Source organism: Rhea americana, unplaced genomic scaffold (assembly GCF_003343005.1).
Source record: "Rhea americana isolate MKP2758 unplaced genomic scaffold, rheAme1 scaffold_50, whole genome shotgun sequence".
Lineage (NCBI taxonomy): Eukaryota > Metazoa > Chordata > Aves > Rheiformes > Rheidae > Rhea > Rhea americana.
Window position 1 is genome coordinate 3,338,310 of NW_028186646.1, and position 20,993 is coordinate 3,359,302.

The 20,993-nt window shown below is 37.3% G+C and overlaps 1 protein-coding gene across 4 annotated transcripts in view; it reads right to left on the reverse strand.

Moving 5' to 3' along the window:
- ZMYND11 (zinc finger MYND-type containing 11) overlaps positions 1-20,993 on the reverse strand; it is a 106,169-nt gene that overhangs the window by 31,723 nt on the left and 53,453 nt on the right. For all 4 annotated transcript variants that reach the window (XM_085317690.1, XM_085317691.1, XM_085317689.1 and 1 more), the window contains one exon: positions 12,282-12,441. In XM_085317690.1, the coding sequence (XP_085173816.1) occupies positions 12,282-12,437 (156 nt within the window). In that variant the 5' untranslated portion in view covers positions 12,438-12,441. The remainder of the gene's footprint in view (positions 1-12,281; positions 12,442-20,993) is intronic.

Here is a 20,993-nt window from a genome sequence, read left to right on the forward strand (position 1 = left end):
TCTCGTAGCCTTTACTGTAGAATAAAGTATATAGTTGTTGTCAAGGAAAGAATAATTTTAGTGCATAAAGAAAATGTCTATTATAATGCAAATGTATGTGGAAAAGAAATGCTTACTCATTAGTAATGGAGATTTACTTAGCTATAATTGAAATAGGGAATCTGTATGGTGGAGAATGTGACATTCTGCTGTACAATTAGCATACCATTAAATAGGAGATGTGAAGTACATACTGACAGCGAAATTAACAATAACTTAGAAGTTACAATTATAACTATTAGGTCACTTCCATACCTTAGCAAGCCCACAATTATTGCAAAAGAAGATGTAAAAACATACAATATTTTTTATTTTCCTGTAAATTATATGTAGTTGTAGCACAAGAAAACAATATAAATTCGTTTTTCAGAATTTGTCTAAAAGGACCAGTTTGCCCTTTTCATAATGCATATTCCATTAACATAGCTCATTTCTTACCTGTTAATCTGTTTTCTCCAAGTCCCTTAATGGTAGCCCAGATACTCGGTAATAAGTCACTCTACTATCAGGTGGAAAGAGGAAAAGGGAGGGGAAAAAAGGCAAAACTCTATTCATGAAACTCCCCTTTATGGGGATTTGCTGGTTTCACACTGTTGTACTGATTTTCCCAAACCATTCAAATTATGGATATCTTTGGACCCAATCAGTAAGCTAAAAAAAAAGGGGGGGTCACATGGATGGGAAAAACAATTTTAAGTCAGTTAGTTCTTTGGTGCAATTACGTTTATTTATGAATAACATACATACAGTTCTGTTGTCCTAAATTCAATATGACACAAACGAAGGAAAGCATTTTCCACGGAGCTCATGATTCCAAGCCTTTTCCTGTGTGGCACTTTTTCCCATAGCACTTTCTTTATCCTTTTTTTTCCCAGGTGTCCTGTTTCAAGTGCTTCTCCTGAGTTTCTTCGCTGTTTACCTACATGCTGCTGGCATGCTTCTCTATAGCACTCATCCATACTCACGCACACACAGCCCCCTAAATCTTTACCCAGACCACTGGATTTTCATTCAGACTCACCTGTGTGCAAACTCATAATCAGGCCATTAAATTGCCAGTATTTTCAAAAATCCCTGCAGTTCCAGCTAGCTAGTGCATAAGAGACTAAACAGTTTTTCACATTCAGTCTAAAGGAAGAAAACTATCAGATACCCAGTATCAGTTCATCATAATAGTAGCACCTAGAATGGCAACAAGATCCATGCCAGCAGAAAGAAGTCATTTACAGAAGACAAGCTATTTTTAAAAACTAGTACTTACATGGTGTATTTCTTTCAAGACATTTTCCAATCACCAACCCAAATTTTACTGGAATCCTTTCCTGACTATTGGGTTACCTTTTAGAAAACCAAAAAGGCTCTCAATGAATGAATTTCTAACATTTCTGTTTTTCATTTCTCTGAAATCTAATGAAATAGGCCTTGTCCAATTTAAAGATGTCTTTCCTGAAACAAACGTTCTGGATGCAGTTTCTTCAGCAGCATTTTTGGATTCAGGAACAGCAGTCATAAGAAACACTTCTTTCCTTTCTCCCTACCTCAATCAGCTTTATCACCAGACTTCTTTCAACTTTGCCTACCGATTCCCTTCATTCCTTCAGCTAGGATGCAGGCTTTTAAAATTTTGGATTCTACAGTTCAGATCTTTGTTGGTTTTCAGAAACTCTTCAAGTCAGAAGACTCTAACAGAAGTTGATTACCAGTAACTATATCAAGCAGACAGATACATCAAAAGAAATGCCTCCTACAAGGATTCTATGCTCTTGTTTCACATCTTGCATTTTGCTTTAGGTTTTGCAACCTGCCTTCATCATTTGCTGCTGAGAAGCTACCTCCTATCTTCTGCACTTAATCTTTCATATTTCAAATTTCTCTGCTATAAATGGAAAGCCTTTATTAGGACAGCAAGAAGTAGTACTGCACTCTAGCATGGATGCATCTACTACATTGGACTACACTGGACTACATACATTTCATATATCTGAGTCCCCTCTTGAAGAAGTCTCAGGGTATGCCCCAAGAACCTATGCATCCATTCACAACAAACAAACATCATAAAACAAAATAAAATGGCATCTCTTTTTTTTCTAAAAACATTCTCCCTTCTTAAGCAGCCAGTTCCTTTCTGTCTTTTTCAGGCAGTCTGTTCCCATCAAAGCTTTCTGGATTAAGCATGAACTTTACTACAGATAATTGTTAAAAATCTGCAGTGTGTTTTTTCTATCTTTATAATTCACAAATCTGATGAACCACGGTGGAGATGCACTGCTTATGTACACCTTTTTCCTTCAGTTAAAAAAAAAATGAAGGAAATTATTCTTACTCATACATTCGCTGTAAACAACTACTGCACACTTAAATTCTTTGCCTATTCATCAATTCTTCTCTCAAAATATGAATATCAGAGCCTGTGACCCACACAAAGGTAGTATCAAACAAGCTTACATGTGAGTAGTTACAAAACCTTAAAAAACCTGGAAATGCTAAAGTACACTCTGGTTTGAAACATTTCCCTTTCCTCAGCTACTTGGTGTTTTTGCAGTACTGCTGAACTTGCAAGTAACTGCTCGGTAACAGGAGCAATTTCACAAGGCTTGGGTGTTTGGCTGGGGAACTACACAGCCTGGACCCCTACTCCTTTTTCCAGAGGAAGACTACCAGTCATGTACCTAGGACGTGCACAAGCAGCCTCTTTGTTAAACAGTCTATGTCTCTTTGAGTTCAGTATGTAACAAGAAGTCTTCAGCTTGTCAGGGACCACTGACAGATGTACCTGGCTTAACTCAGATGGCAGCATGCATCAAGTACTACCTGGGTCTAACAAATGTAACATTCCACGGAGCACTTTTTTCCGGTATTTTCTCAAATGCAATGGGAATATTGCCTAAGTTTTTTGGCAGAGGCTCCATCCTGCTGGGAGGATAGTCCTCTTCCTGCCCTTTGGCTGAGCCTCCTCTTCATGCTACAACATCCCTGGCTTCCTCTATTCATTAGTAAGCACGAATCCTCCCGTAAATTTGTTTTCGGCAGCCCATTGAATCTGCTTTCATCCCTTCTTCACCAGAATGATGAGTTAGGCTCAAGAACCGAGGAAAGTATGATTAATTCCTTAATGGCTCATAGTATTTATTTCATCTTTGCAGCAGGTAAACGGAGAACTAGCTGTTTAATGAAGTATTTCCTTTTTATCTTTGCTATACAGGATCCATACTGAATCAGGATGATTGCTTTACAATGACAAAAGTCTAGATCATTCTATGCTTCACATTTAATGTTAGAATGATGCATTAGAGTAAGTTCAACATAAAAATAAGTTCATTTTCTTCTCAGTAGTTTTCTTGTACGTAAGCGTTTACTAGATACATTGCCTCCTATTTTGCATCTACTTTCTTTGTACTGCCTTTGTTCATCAAAAGCACTCAGCAAACAAACACGCATCTACTTCTACTTTGAAGCCAAAAAGACTTCAGCAGCCAGAAATCCCTTAAGATAATTGTTTCACTGTATCTTTTCTTTCCTTTTCTAGAAAACTGCCACAACAGGTAGCTATGATGATCTGTGCTTTTAAAGACAGGATCATCTGTCCACTGCAAATCAGCTGCCTTTATAAAATCCTTCTCTTACCTGGGCTTTGGTTTTAAAATTGATCTCCACAAAGGCCTTTGTGGCACACTTCATGGATATTCATTCCTCAAACATTCTCCCAAAGAAATCCAAACAGGTCCTCACAACTACCTTTCTTTGATTTCAGGTACTTATATTTATTATATTTTCATGGTCAAGATTTTCATAATCTCAGCAATTAACTACTTTTTCTATTATTTCTAACTTCTCCCATTTTAGAAATCCAGTTTTACTCTAAAAAGAACCACCACAAAACCACCACTCAGGAGACAGACCAGAATCTCTTTCTCTATAATGCATATTAAACACAGAGACATATTTATAGGCTTGTGATAATCTGTTTCCATTTTCTTCACTGATAACTGCTTCCTCTTTAGACACATTGATGCAAACAGACTCAAGTTCCTCAGTAAATTCAAGTCAAAAGAACACTTTTGACTTTCTTTTAACCTGCAAGCCCAAGTTTGTCTAACTAATTTATTGCCAGTTTGTCTTAGAAGTCTTCTGTTTCTGGCAGAAACTACCAAAGTGTTCTCAGGATGCCTGCCAGTATAGGTAGAGTTTTATTCCCTTTCCTATGCTGTAGTTATGTTCTGGCCAATTTGACTGGCTCCAAAGTTCTGAGCCAATCTCCAGCTCCCACAGCTAGAGAACTGAAGCATTTTTCTAGAAGTGTAGTAGCACACCAGCAGCCAAGATGATAATCCCTTTATGCTCACCTTCTCAGCCTATGACCTGTGTTGCTGAAGCAAATGGAATAAATTGTAGTTTAACACCCCCGCCCTCAACAGACCATGTTTGGGTAGCAACAGTGTACAGTATTTGAGGTGAGACAATACAAGCTTTCTCATCTGAGATGTTACAAATAGAAAATAGTTACCAATGAAAATCATTTTTTCATTCTTTATGTTCCAAGTGAGTTCAAGGTTAATAGAAACTTTCAAATTATCTCCTCAGGAACTGGATTCACTTCCGCTATTAATATCACAATTTTTTAATTAGGTTGAGCCAAGAAGACTTTTGTAGGCTATTTTTCATCAAAGAGATAAGTTAGTGAAAGAATGAAGTATTTATTAGGTACAATGCCTTTTATTTTCAACTCATGCATGTGAAGGTTTCAAAGGATGAATCCAGAGTAGAAAGAAACCATTTCATCACTTGTAGTTTCAGGTCTTCCCAGAAGCACTGTGCACAAAATGTTCCTCTCTTCTTATCTTTCTTAGAATATGTGTACATTGTTTTTCTGGCCCTATCCTTTCCAAGTGATTTTGTGCTGTTTCTCTTAAGTTGTCATTTCTGCACACATGCTTCCCTCCAACAATATTCAAGCCTTTTTATCTGAACCAACAGCTGAATTCCCTACACACATAGCTTAAATCTCCAACTTTTTTTGCATATCCCCTGGACTGCAGGTGTAGCTTGCACGGTTTCAGCTGTGACACAAAGGCACAAGAGCTTCATTTATTGTGAGAGAAGCACGAATGTTAGCAAGACCATTAGCTTCAATGAACTGTCATTCAGTGACTGGCATGACATTATAGTAAAAGCATCAAGATAGTTGCCAGATATGAACAGTATTTTGAACCCACAAACTTAATTAAAAGAAAAAAAAAAGCCTAACATATCAGGGTTGGCAGATGGAAAGAGGCAGAAAACAACAAGACACATTTTCAGAACAAAAGTAGACTGATCTAACTAATCTGGTTCATTAACAAAATTGGAGTCTTCTAGGGGAAGCTTTATATGGACTAGTTTGTCTAGTCTACCTCAAATCCATAAATAAATTATCATTCATCAGACATCCTTTAAGTCAGCAAAATCTTTTGGCAAAATCTGTGAATAACACCAGTATCTTAACTCCACAACAGTGACTGAAAGCACCAAGAGAGAATAGGGCATTAACTAGACTGAATTTTTAGAAGTTACACTCGCAAAGCTGGGAGAGACAGATGAAGATGTTGATGAGGTTGTTTTACAAGTTTAAAAGAATTATAATCTCTTAGGTATGGAGTAAGGTGGACTCTAGTAGTACAACCTTTGGTAGTATGAAGATCCTCCAAACAATGTGAACATCTACATTGACAGCCAGTCTTTTTAGGGGGATGGAAAGAAGAAAGGATGGGAGGAAAGAAATACTCCTGAACACACAGGGAGAGAAAGTAAGTTTGGAAAAGGAACACAGAAAATAGTTCTTGGTATTTATCTCATTTGGAGAAAGGAATGGCCACTGGAATGACAGTGAGGCCATTTTCATGAGTTCAGGAACATGGCTAAAGAGCTTTTGCTCTATGCTCATAACCTCAATGGGTAAGACAAAGGAGTGTCTTGGCTTTAATGCAGCAAGAAAAAAAATATTTCTCATCCGTGAGATGGCAATTCGAAATTTCCTTTTCAAGGACAAAATAGTCTATTTAGTGACCTAAAAAAAGATCTGCTATTCTGACTTTACACAGATCCACAGCAGCATATTACACTAGTTTACACTAGTTTTTGATTCTGTAATAAACAAACTTTTACATTAGTGTACTTTATGATAATAACCTGTGAGGAAAAATCATTTGCTTTTAACACCCAGTGGACTGATATGATGGAAATGTCTTGACATAATAAGCACCATATCATGACACCCTGAAGGATGGAAAGATCTGTAGCAAAGCCGATTCAAAGATTTCCAGAAGTTCAGTTCCCTTGAGGGATGTCATTCTATCAGCCTGGTAGGTGGCCTGACCCTCTCAGCATCCTGATACTTTTTCTGAGGTGTAAGATAAGAGACCAATGCTGGTCTGAACTTCATCCTCTCAAAAGAGCATGCATTAACTCTTTGGATCAATGAAATCACCAAATGTAAAGAACACTGTACTTTCACAATGATTAGGAATCACTCAGAAAGTTCAAGCCTGGAAAATACTGAAGTTGATACATTATTTGAGAACCAGTACCTATCACAATGTGGGTTGTATCTGGCTTTGGATAAGTGAATTAACATAGAACTTCAGATTAGACAGTATGGATGGATAAGATAAATGCAAAATTCTTTGAAACACCGAAGAAAATTTGTCTGTATTTGGTGTGCCATGTTCTTTCTCTCTGTGTTCTCTAGTAGTAACAGATTTCTTGATGAAGGCTATGACTGTCACTATTGCTGTTACATATTATCCTTCTGCTCCTTAACTGAAACGAATAGAATGCACTTTAAAATCAACCTCATTAGCTGGGAGCCCCCAGCCTGCTAGCAATAACCGGTAGCTGTGTAATATTTTTTATTTCAAGTGGATTTTACGTCCAGAAAAGATCCTAACAGTGATCATTCTTAAGATCTTTACAATAATCCTCATATTTGTGAAGACTCAAGATCATAGAATCACAGAATGACTGAGCAAAGAAGGGACTTTCAGAGATCATCTGGTGTCCCCCCCTCCCCCAAGCAGGGTCACCTAGGACACGTTGCACAGGATCACGTCCAGGTGGGTTTTGAATATCTCCAGAGAAGGAGACTCCACAACCTCTCTGGGCAACCTGTTCCAGTGCTCTGTCACTCTCACAGGAAAGCTCCTCCTCATGTTCAGGTAGAACTTCCTGTGTTTCAGTTTGTGCCTGTTGCCTCTTGTCCTGTCGCTTGGCACCACTGAAAAGAGTCCAGCCCCATCCTCCTGATACCTTCCCTTGAGATATTTATAGACATTGATAAGATCCTCTCTCAGTCTTCTCTAGCTAACCAGGCCCAGCTCTTGCAGCCTTTCCTCATAGGGGAGATGCTCCAGTCCTCTGATCATCTTCATAGCCCTACACTCCACTCTCTCCAGTAGCTCCATGTACTGGAGTGCCCAGAACTGGACACAGTACTCCAGATGCGGCTTCACTAGGGCTGAGTAGAGGGGCAGGATCATCTCCCTTGACCTGCTGGCAACACTAATGCACCCAACAATACCACTGGCCTTCTTGGGCACAAGGGCACATTGCTGGCTCATGGTCAACTTGTCATCCACCAGCACTCCCAGCTCCTTTTTCTGTAGAGCTGCCTTCCAGAAGGTCAGCCCCCAGCCTATACTGGTGTATAGTGCTATTTCTCTCTAGGGCAGGACCCTGCACTTCCCTTTGCTGAACTCTCTGCCCAGTTCTCCAGCCTGTCCAGATCTTTCTAAATTGCAGCACAGCCTTCAAGTATATCAGCCATTCCTCCCAGTTTTGTATCACCAGCAAATTTGCTGAGGGAGCACTCTGTCCTTTCATCCACGTCACTGATGACTAAGTTGAACAAGACTGGACCCAGCACTGAGCCCTCAGGGCCTCACTAGCTACAGGCCTCCAACAAGATTCTGCACTGCTGATCATAACCCTCCGAGCTCTGTCATTCAGCCAGTTAAGATGACATCGTTCAAAATACAGCTTCTGGCTACCAGTACTGACCTCGCATGGAAAAATCAATACAATTACAAAAGCAATTAAGCATAGCAAGTAAGAAATCTGACCTTTGCTCAATCTAAAGTAATTTAGAATAGGTCACATAAAAGCTAAAACACTCCTTCTTTATAGATTGATCCTAGCAAAATTCAAGCAGCAACACATCAAATCACAATAATCTCCAGGTGTGTGAGATTAACAAGTAGCCTTCAAAACTCTGTCGGCAATAAGTTAAAACAAAGGTTAAAATAACGGTAAAGCAAACAGATAGACTAAGGAGATGGATTATTTACGCAGACTTGAGACTTGAAAATATCTGGGATGATTTGGAGTAAGTACCAGTATTCTCTAAATATAAAAAATCAGAAAATCCCTAGTATTAGTTATCAACACATTGGTGAGTTGGGAAAAATCACATGCTGTTTCTATTCTTTTCTAAAAATATGAAGGCAAGCAAGTTGCCCCTCCAAATAAAGTGCCTTCCATTAAACTAAAAAAATCTTTACAAGAGAGGAACTGGAGAAACAATAATTCAGAGACACGGAAAGGACCGAGTGCACAGGAGAACAACTGCAACAAAACCCCAAAGGCAGACTTAACTATCCAGAAGAGTTGCTGCCTCTTTTGGTAATCAATCACTTAAATGATCAGAAAATAGCCCTCTATGAAAGAGTAACCTCTCAAGAACACTGTCACCTTTATCTGTTTTGGCAGTGAAGAAATAGCTCAAAGTGTCTCAACTAAGTGTGAAGCCTGGCTCTTCATATCACACTAGAGAATTTGGCCACTATGAACCAACTCTAAAACCCAGGAGTGCTATGAGATACGTTGCATTCAAATGCAAACAATAAACCTCTGTTACTAACACCTCTCCTTTTTGATGAATACAATATTGTTTGGCTTTAACACATGCAAATTGAAATTACACATTCATAATGCCTTTCTCTGGGTCAGTGCAGTTTTATGACTTTAATCATGAAGAGAAGAATTAGCACATTAAATGGTGAAAATAGTTCCATGCACACTGTCTGTAGAAAAAAATCACAAAATATATAAATGAGTAAGACATACTAACTCTAAGAGCTGTACCTAAACCCCCATAAAGCTACATGGCATTGCTGCTGTAATTCAATGTCTTTCATTGGGATTACTCAGACTACTATTTGACAAGGATAAAAGTACATAAAAATCATGACATAACCAAAACCAGAAATGAATAGGTAAGGATATTCATGATTCTTTTCTTCAAGAACTACATTTCCCATTTATTTTATCAATTATATTGAAAATTTGTTAACAACACTGTTTTACAAATTGTTTGCCATACACAAAGAACAAGGAGATCATTCCTGTTTCTTTTTTTTAATAAATAAGACTTCCAATGTCTGTGAAAAACAGGAATAAAGCTTTTAGAAGGAAAAAGTAAACTTTCATTACCAGATTTCAGGACTGACATTTCCCTTGCAAGGCAAGAAGGTGCAGAGATTCTGTTGTATTGCATAATAATGGCATCGACAAACAGTGCAAATACAAAATTCCTAACTAAAATCCCTGGATAATAATTTGAAAATATTTTCTTCTCTCATTTATTTTGTGTCAAATGTATTAATCACCTGTCAGATGACAAAGCCTGTAAGATGAGAAGATATTTTGAAAATTCACAAAACATCTGTAGAGATGGTAAATGCGCAAACAAAACGAGTACCTGCACAAGCCCAGGAGGTATGATATATGCAGAAAATTTCTTATACAGATATGTACCTTTAGATAACTGAACATATTATGTGTGGCAACTGACTCTACATTTTCAATCAATTTTAGTAACTTATATGTATTTCTCCCATATATATGAAAGAAAAGAATAATTTTATAATATTTTAAATCTGATATTTTTCCAGTTTTTCAGAACATTTTTTCACAGAATTTCTTGTTTCTTGTACTTTCTAATATACTATTAGAAAAAGACTGTCCCTGTTGGAGGTGCCTCCTCCTGACGCCCCAAAACTATTTTAGCTTTGCACCTCAATTAGTTCTTTTCAATGACAACCCTAAGGACATGAGACTTTGCTTCGTTTTTGTAAAACAGCTTCAAAATACTGACAGAACACTGATAGCAGTGTAGTGTAACATTTTTAACACTTTCTAGTGAAGGCTAAGAGTAACTCTATCAGGGAACATATTTTTACTGCATATATTTAGTTCAATCTACTGGATAAGGCAAATGTTTGGAAACACATAAGCAAACACCCATATTATCTAACAAATCTCTTCCACGCAGAATTGTGTTTCATAATTGGTAGGCTTTTAATTATTGCTAACACTTAGCAATCAATCCACAGGCTTCATTAAAATTAGTATTTTCAGACTTTGTGACAGCTTGTAGTCAGGCACCTACATAAGTAACAGACACAGGTGCTCAGCAGTTCTGCAGCACAGACACGTTATTTATTTCCTTGAATATGGATTTAAAATGCTGAGACCAAAACTTTGAAAATATAAAGAAAACATCAAGAAAATACTCAGTCAAAAAGGGGAAGAAAGAGCAGGGACAGGAATGTCTCTTTTTGTTAAATCTTTGAGACAACCGGTTTTTACCGACTTCCAGTGTGGTACCTCAAAACAAGCTGAAGTGAAAGGGCATTTCTGCACTGCTCACGGTTCAGTAATCATTAGTACTGGGTCTGAGCAGTACTGGATTACACTGAATTAGAAGTTTCAACTTGATCAACTGCAGACAGAGCATGTATAAAACTATTCAGTGCAGCCTATGTAGAGAACATACCAAGCTTTATCGTTTTTTATCAGTCATTGAAGGACGGAAAATTGTTGATCTTATGTTGGGTGATTGCAATGACACCTTGTAACTGATTAAATTTTTTTGAATAAATAAGAACAAGAGAATGAACTTATACCAAATCATTGTCTTTTTCTTCATGCATCTGCAGCATTTTGATTCAGCATTAGGATCAAGAAGCTGGAGGTACTGTTGAAATACAGCCTGGATCAGAACATGCTTCCTATCTATGAGTGGTGGTCTCAGCATTGAGCTGGCCATTGGACACATGGACACAGTACTTTCAGTGATTAGCAGCTGCACTGTAAATACAGTCACTATGTCTAACGAGTGTTATTCAGAACATGACTTAGGCAACGTTTTCAAATCAAAAACAATTCATAATATTCTGAGATAAATGAGTGACTTAATTTTAATGACTTTCTGAGAATTTACATACTAGCCCATTAAGAAATGGCTATTGTGAAGTATTTGGACTCTTGTTTTTTTCTTTCTTGCCAATAGGGAAAACAAACATACTGGATACCTGAGATAACTAGAGTTCTCAGACTTAATGTCATGTTTAGTCTACACACTTAACATCACCTCTAAAACAGATTTAAAAAGTCGTAAGAAATACCTAAAAAGAGCTAAGCTGTGATTTCTAAATGTTTACTCTCAGGGAGAACAGTAAAAACAAAATTACATAGCCTTTAACGGCTCCCTTGAGGATTTCTAATGAAATTAGAGTGAGAACCTTAACAGTGATATAATACACATTTAATATATATTGCAATACTTAAAATTAGTATAACTGGCATTATTTGCAACACAATACTTTCTATTACGGATACTACCTGTTTTTACTTTTTATTTCTCTCACTTTAAAACAAAAAAATTATCTACACTGTTTCACTTTCAGGATCTTATCAATAGCTGCAGTAATGCAATGAGTATTTCAGGGCATTTTAGAATTTAATTTCCTGTAACATTTTTTTTCTTTCAAAATTTAAACTGTGATCTATGTCTGAGACAATATTGTCCATTTTACTAATACTTAATGTAACTTATATTCCAGAACATCAATTCCTAGTTCAAGTATGCAAAAGCTTTTGGCAAACTCTCTTTTATTAGGAAAACGTGATCTTGGAAATACATCGTATTTACTATCTCCATATACAACTGTAGGAGAGATGATGCTACATAAAAGTGAAGGATGACTGAGCAAAGGACATTGCCAGTATTTCAGAGAAGAAAACTCAAGACTTCTAGTAGACAGAACTTCTATGGAACAGAAGGAGTTAAAAAGGTTTATGAATGCATCACTTCCCTGTTCACTAGCACCAATAAAGCATCTATAAATAACTTTAAAGAGAAATTAAAACAAGTTTCATGCCAAGATACCAGAAAATGTGATTTATTTTCTCAAAGATTTTATACTCACAATCTCATCTCCTGGCAACCAATATCCTTCTTGTTCAATACCAGCTTTTGACCCTTTACACCCCACCGTCAGGGTTTCAACAATAAGACCATCCTTGACTGCTAAACTCAGCTGACGTGTGGTTTCTTTTGGATGCATACCATGGACTCGAGACATATACCTGCACACAAAGCACAGAAGTCTTTAAGTGTTAGTGTTAAATTACACAATATGACAGCAAATAAAAACATTATTTTCAGCTCATTTAAAAAAATCTCCATTGTAAGTTTTTATATTTTTAAAAAATTCCAAGAATTTTTGTAATTTCCCCCTTTACTTCAAATCATCCTTCTTTTTCCTGTGAAGTCATTAGTGTACATGCTTACAGAAATACCAGCACAGAAACTTTGTGTGGAGAAAATCCTCAGATCCACCAACTAACTAATACTACTTGGGGTTATCTATACCAAATTTCCACCCTCATTTGTTCTTCTAAAAAGACCTCTTTAATAACTCGGAGTAACATTTATTTCTGTAATACTTACTATAGAATACACACTATAGAATGAGTCTGGAAATGCACCAATTAATCTAAGAGATGCTCATGAGTATAGTATGTTTACAAAAAATCTGAAATTCATGCATCACATCTGAAATCCCAATAGTTACAGTTACAGTACTAGGTGGTTTTCTCCTTTTCTTCAAGTATCCGCAATGAACACATGATGATGAACTGCACTGGTGAGAACAAAGTATACACAGCCTAAACTGTGTATATACAAGAGATTGAGTTGCGAAATGTTGGCCTTTGCCCAGTATAATTTGTTATTTCTAGACCCAAACAAAATATTAACTTGGAATAAACAACAGAAAATGATCATCCCTCACAAAAAGCCCCTCCTGTTTCAAGATCATTACACTTCAGCAATTTTTAAAGCTGAATTCCAAGAACAGATCTATGAGTCACCGTGCAGAGGGAAGGCAGAGCAAGCTGCGATCGCGTGCAATCAGCAGATGAGTGAATGGAGGGGGTCCTGAGGAGGATCAATTGGAAATATCTCTTTTGTGGATATATTTTTTTGGTCATAGCTTTCTTTTAGTTACTGGGATAGCCAAAATTCTCTCCTTTTTTTTTGTTTCTCTGGGTACTCCCTGTCTTTATCCATCTCCTAGCCTGGTCATTTGCCAGCTTTAAGACAAAGCTGTTAGCTACAGCTATCCTCTCTTCCATATTCCATCATGGATTCTTGCAAAGATGATACTTTTGTTCAGAAGATTGCCATCAACACCATCTTAATAAAAAATACTGCTTCTTTAAGATTAGGAGGAAATTTTCAGAGAAAACTTATTTGAAAACTGTAGCATCACATGAAAAAAATTTCTAAGCTAAATGAGCTCAGAATTTTTTTTTAATAATGTGGCTGGCAGTTAGGAATTGTTAATGCTTTAGATGTTACAGTCTCACAGTGAAGGATGAAGATCACACTAGTTTTTAAAGTCAACCTGGTTTACAGAGGAAACAGAAACAGGAATACAGGAAGGAACAGCACGCACAATTTTGGACTTATCAAGTAAAAATTAATGCAATAATTTAAACAATGTAGAATTTAAGGAGTGTCAGCACGACTGTCAATTAACACAACTGCTAGGAAAACATACCTTGTCAGACTAAAACGACTTTACATTAGGATTTTATTTCCATTTTTAATTTCTTACACCTTTGATGATAAGGTTATGAGTTTGGTTACTGTTCTTTCAATGTTCTTACATCAAACTCCATGTTCTAAAAGGCGTTTGACTCGATATAGCACAAAATATTTTGGCTGAGAAACTAAGATACAAAATGAACACGGTACACGATAGAGGGATTATAATCTGGCAAGACAACAATGAAATGTAGTTATTCAGAGGGCAGCAGGTGCATTTTTCAGGGAGTCCTGAAGGAATGAGCACCATTACTATCCCTCAGTTGCAGGCTGCTGTTCCCACCATGGAGCTGCAGCAGACACTCACAACCATTTCCATGTAAGATCCAGAACAAGCTAATTAATCTAAGATTAACTACCAACTGTTAAAAATCACTTCAGGAGGAAATTTAAGTAAGCCAGCTGTCTTTGACTGAAAAGTTTTGGTGTGTACACAAGCTACCATTGCGTAAAAAATTAATTAGTAATAATAAAATAAATTAATAAAGGACGCAAATCTGTGCAAGTCTGTGATCCAAGCTAGTACATACACATCTTACACTGGCTAACCACAATGATCCAGGGACGAGTGATGACAGAGAAGATGCGCACGTCAGCTCAGTGCATGCCAAGAGACCGCTCAGCTGTCTCATCTGATCTCTCTGCTGCTGTAGAGCCCAAAACTCACAGGCGATTCAGTCCAAGCAAGATTAAACACTACAGAAGAATTTTCCAAGCTTTCCAGACTCCAAGGAGGGCAAAACAGCCACTGACTCAAACCTATTACTTCACTTCCAGGCACAGTGCAAGTGCAGACTGTTAGTAAACTAAAATATTTAGTTTACTAAACATGCTGAGGCTTTAAGAGCTAAACTGTCTGAAATAGGGAGAAAGACTCAATTGTTTTATCCTCATCTTACACATAAACTATATTACACTTTGTTACTCATGTTACATACATTTTATACATGTGTATGTATTTGTGTATGTATGTACACGAAAACACACACAACTAGCTCTTTAAAGAGCTTGCTGCTAATTATCTTTGTCAGTGTTTGCTTTCTTAAGCAAATTTCCATTTTAATTTTGTGTGAATAACTTCCCTGCCAGATTCATGGCATTCAAGTCTTCTGCTATTTCTGCAAGTCTTCATTTTTTTTTCATAGGTAGGTCTCAGAATACCTCGAATACGACCTAGCTATCACTGTCTCCTTCGAGGCACTGAGCAAGGAAGTGATTTCTCTACAATTACACAGCAGGCTGGCATAACGCTGAGAACAGAAGTTGAGTCTTAAGCCAGGGCCATAATCTTCAGTACATGCTGCTGAAGAGTTCATATATTTTGCATTGCACCATTCATAGCTGCACAAACAATGTCAACAAAATTCTTGAATGTAAGCTACATGTTTTGCTATGTTTCTCCTTCACCTCTCCTAATAGATGGACATATAACACAAAATAAAAAGGCTTAAACACACTATTGGCTAAAAGGTCTAATCAGCCTATTTCAACTGTGGCAGTGGGCACATGAAAGAGGAGGAGCACAAGCCTCAGAATCTCACATTTCCAAAATCCAATTGTATTTGAAATTAGAGTGAAAGACCTGTCACTGGCAGAATATTCTGCCTCATTTTTTCCAGCTGTAAATGGGGAACAATAAATCCTCAGCGGCTTTTTGAAGAATACTTAGTCAATGTTCAGACTGTGCAATCTGGAGTTCCTTCTGAAAGAGCTATGTTTTTCATTTTTGCAATAGAAGAGTATCAGCTTTCATAGGATAGCACATCCACTTAGAAAAAATGGTTTTACTTAAAAGAACAGAATTGCTCTTAGGAAACTCTGAACAAAATCCCCAAGAATTTTTACTTACATTAAAACTGTAAAGTGTACATGGAACCACAAAGCAACACTGATGATAGGATCTGGATGAAATCCTATCTGTCCCTTTTCAGCCTGAAGGACAGCAGCTAAATTAAGAAGCTATGAAGACACAGGATTTGAACCAGAAAAGATGATGGCTCTTTATTAAAATTAAGAAATATGAAAAACTATCATGGGGGAGGGAGAGACTGGAAATGGAAAAAACCTCCAAAACTCTAGGCTAGAGAAAGAAAGCGTGGTGTTGGGACTCCTTACTACCCCATCAGATTCATTAATGGGGTGGGGGAAAAGCTATTGAAATTTCTTTTTGTGAAAAAGTGACATTATTAATTCAGGGAGCGCAACTCTCTTCCTAGCACTGCATGCACTGAAGCAGCTGGCACCAAGAAGTTAAGAAACAAAGAGAGATAAAGCAGTCCCTGATTGCTGTTTTCAAGAAAAGCTGATTAGTCTTACCTTGGAGACAGGGAGTTGAAGCAATGCTGGATTGTTAGCTCTTGCCCAGTCCTCCACATCGACAGATTGGGCAGTGTAATACAATCCCTATGCTGTTATTATGCAGCCAACCAGGAGAAGTAAAGCAAGTGTGCTTTCAGATGGGAGAGAATACGGAATAGAGACACAGTAAAATCCCCTAAATCACCAAACCAGCCCTGATCAATTAGGGGGCTGAAAAAACAATTTCAAATTAGCAACTGTGCTAATCCCTACTATATAAAATGAGGGTCTGTCTGACGAAAAGTGGAGGTTTGGCCAGATAATCTGCATGTCAAATTCCAAATCCAGCCAAATGAGGTTGCCTGTCTGCAGAACACAGAAGCAACTGAGGAATCTTAGAACTGCCGCTCAATATTACAGTATTTATAGCTCAGTATTTTCTCCATTTATAAACTGGCAGTATAAACCTCCTTGAGATTAGTTTAGAAGAATCTAGAAAAATTACAGTTTTTGTAATCAACTTTTAAGAGTCTACTGAAGCATGTTTCCAATTACTGCAACACTACTTGGAGAGCATAAGGGTAAGAATCTTTAGCATGTAGATTGTTCATTATCACCCTTATAAAAAATCTCAGCATTTCACATCATCAAATGTAATTGTGCTGACCTTCAGAACAGTATAACTACCAAAAGAATCAGGTAAATGTGCACAGCTAATATATGCACACCTGGTGGATAACAAAAGCAAAGATTTGGAGACGAACAGCAGATTACAATCATAATTCATCTGCAGATCACATGTGTGTGCATATGCGTGTGTGCACACGTGTACATTTAGTACACAAAATGCAGATCAGAAAAATATGAAACAACAATTTTAAACTTATTTAGGACTGCAGATAAACAAAAGTCAGGTCTTTCCTTCAAAATTAGCAGCAAAAGAATACAAATACTTTGTTCTAGTTACCTATCCTAAAACCTTGAGCATCTCTAAGACACTACAGCAAGCAGCAGAGTGATCCCTAGCAGAAGCCACACCATCTACATTGCAATGACAGAGAAGGATGACATGGAGAGATACAGAAGGACCCTGGTATGGGATGTCTCTCTCCTTCCTAGAAACAAACTGCAGAAACTCCTACAATTCATGCTACAGCTAAGGGGCAACTAAATATTGATACCATCCTCTGCTGAGCAAAGACGGACCACAGAAGCATCCTAATACAACTCTGATCCAACAGCCTGTCCAATGTGCAAAAAGAAATCTTACAGAAGCAACAAAGTCTATCAGCACAAGAGCAATTCACACTTAAATTTCCCAAGAACTTTTCTCAATCTAGCCAATCATCAGCATGCCTTGTCTATTCAAAAGCTGTAGCTGTAGCTAATTATGAAGTGTATGCACTTCATAATACACCTTAAAGCTCAAGAAAAAGGGTCTGTTTTGACCCGAGGGGTGTGGAGGAAGCAGGTTCTAAAACTGTGATCACCATGAGAGCAAAACACAGATACAGAGGTATCTGCTGCTTGCACAGGATCAGATGGTGAACCTATCACCTTCAGCAGTCACACAATGCACAATTCTTTTGCTTGATGCTGTACAAGACAAATCACAAAGCCAAACCCTGCTCCAAAAAACTTAATATTTATGGCCATGAAATAAGGTGCAACAATAGCTAAGTCTGCCCCTAAAGAGTCCTGCTGAAGACAACTGTGGTTTACTGAGCAAGACTCAGTAGTTGGTTTACATGGACACAACTATGTTGTGGCTTCAAAGACAAAGCCAGTAAGGGAAGGAAGGTTACTTAAGGATCAAAGTTAACAAGAGAATTGGTGAAAAAAAAATCTTGACTCTTAAGAAGTTGCATTTGCAGTCACCTGGACTCATCAGAGGAAATATATTGAAAAAACTCTACAGCAAGCTCATCCATAAAAGGCTAAAGTAAAACACATAAAGAAAATAGCTGCTTTATAAAATGTCACAATGTGAAAACTGTAGGTAGATGCTAATTTTAGTGGCAAACACTGTGATCTTGGTCGGCTCAGCCATCTTTTCTATGCTAGATGCCTCTTCCCTCCACTATATGAAGAGAAGCAGCAGTCTGCTGGCAGCAGCTCTCTATCTGCTCAGCAACTCACTTTGGGAAAACCCGCAGTCTTTAGATTTTCTTGTATGCAAAACTCATCTCATAATTGAGACTTTATAAAATAAGGCAGATCTCATTAAACTCAACTGAAAGACTGCCATTAATTTTAAATGTTACCTACAGGTATATAAAAATGTCCTAGATTCAGGACAGACTTTAAGGAATAATACATAAAATGAGAGGAAAGCAGCCAAAAATCTATTCTGAGTTTTATATTGTGTTCCTAGCTCTGGTAACTGGGGATTTAGATTCAAAGGATGACAGTAGTTTTATAGAATATCCACACACTTCAATTAAGACAAATTATTATTTTTTAAAATCTGTAATAATTTGTCACCTTGTCACAGTGAAAGTAAAAATAGAAGAGATGGCTGCAATTTTTTAACACATATAGTTACATATCACAAGAACTTAATATCCTAAGGTCCAAATCTCAGGTCCTATCTTGTCTCAGGTCTCTACCCTTGCAGAGAGCCAAACGAAGATTTGTGCTTGAAGCTGTATCTCAAGGCACCTCACCTTAAAATAGTTCTCATCCCAGAAGCGTAGGCTGCCTTCTCCCACCAGAAGTAGCACTGCAGCACAAACCAACTTTCACAAAATATGGGTTAAATACTACAGATATCTTTCAAATATAGTATTTTGAAATATATTTTCCCTGTTTGTCAGAAATCTAGAGCTGGTCTGGAGCTGATGACAATCACACACACGAGAGAGAGCAGAATCATTTCCCCTAGGGCCACAGCAGCACATAGGACTGCAGGAGTTGCAAGTAATGAGGATCATGACAATAAAGGTGTCTTTTTTTATGTTTCTTTTCTCTTTTTATTTTTTGAAGCTGCTTTTTGGTATGCATATGATTATTTAAGTTTTTATTTTGGATTAAATACACTAAGAGTAAGACAACCAAAGCAGAACATGCTTCCTCTGCACTTCCACATCACCATGTCTCTTCACAGGGCAACACGTACATATATGAACGACTGCCACTCCATATTGCCTCTGGCACACAGGCATTAACAGAGTTGTTGTCCGTGCAGTGAAATGCTGCCTTGGGATCTACATTTTGGCAGATCTTGCAGTCCAAAATTCCAAATGGCAAACACAGAAAAGGTAAATTATAGTAAAATGATCAGTTTTCTTTTCCCTCTGACACTGGTATCTGCAATGCTCATTTTGAAAATATCAATAGGTAAAATATCTAGGCAGGAAATATTTTTTAGTTTTAGCTTCCTCTCTCCCTAATGGTCTACAAAAACAGCATTTGCACTAGTATAGTACTAGTATAGTGCATATTTGTACTAGTATAGTACTAGTATTATACAGTACTATTTGTACTAGTAACACTTGTATGGTGTTAACAAAAAAAAAAAGAAAGAAAAAAAAAGTGTAAACTTGAATGTGAAACAGTGAGATCCAGTAGTCCAACGAGACTCCATTCTGCTTGATGTTTCTGCTGCTCTTGAAGCAAAGCTAAGGGGTAATCTTGTTTGTGCTTTAGATACCCCAGGCATCACACAGTCACCTATAATATTAACCATCTGGGTCACTTCTGTCAGAACTCAGTAATTTTAACTCAGGTAATCTCTTGTTTAATTTGCATTCATAGACCTCCACTATACAGTTAGAATCATGTAACTTGCCCATACGACTATGGAAAATCAAGTAATTAAGGTACACAGCCATTCAATCCTTATCTACTAAAAATCTCCCTTTCAAAACTACAACCACTTTCCTAAGGAGGAACTGATTTAAAAACAGGCTGTAACCCTATATGCAGTTTCATCCTAAACGCGTGTTTGAATGTGATATTGCTGGTTTTGTACAGATACGTGCACTGAGCACTGCTAGCAAACATGAGCACTAATCATTCAGTGGTATTACATACATATGTAAAATTGCTTGTGTATTTGCAGCGACCCGGTTTCATCCAGCACTTATCTGTGAATATATCAAAGAGACAAACAAGCAATAAATGACTTAAAATATAACATCCTGGCTGATACCTTGCAGATGAAATAGAGTATTCCACTCAGATTCAGAAGCCCTACTCAAAACATGCTTTAAAAAAGCACGCATTCAAATACTTTCACAACTTTTGGGGGGGTCAGATTAGTTTTAGCCAGACTGCTTCAAAATCATTAACTGTCATAAAAATGCTCAGCTATTTACCAGCTAGGAAACAGTACAAGGGCTGAAAAAGTGATCAGGGCAGGGCTGCTGGTTTTGGTGATGATATTGTTTGTATGAATGGGAATACGAAACTACAGCCTAGAATAGAACATGTGAGTAGTGCTCTGGAGTAGTCTTCTCTTCCCTGATTACAGAAAAAGCCTTGATGAGTACTTTAGACCAGATAATAACCCGTTAAATAGCCATGTCGTAGTCATTTTTATCTTTTACCTCTAACAGCAAAACACATTTATTTACAGCTAAGAAACCAACCATAAACCAGCAGTTTCACTTTCATATATTATAAAAGATGTTATGAATTGAGTTAAAAGCAATACTGCTTGTCATAAAAAACAAATTGCTTTGCTATTAATAATTATAAATTAAGACAACCTGTTACATATTTTTGT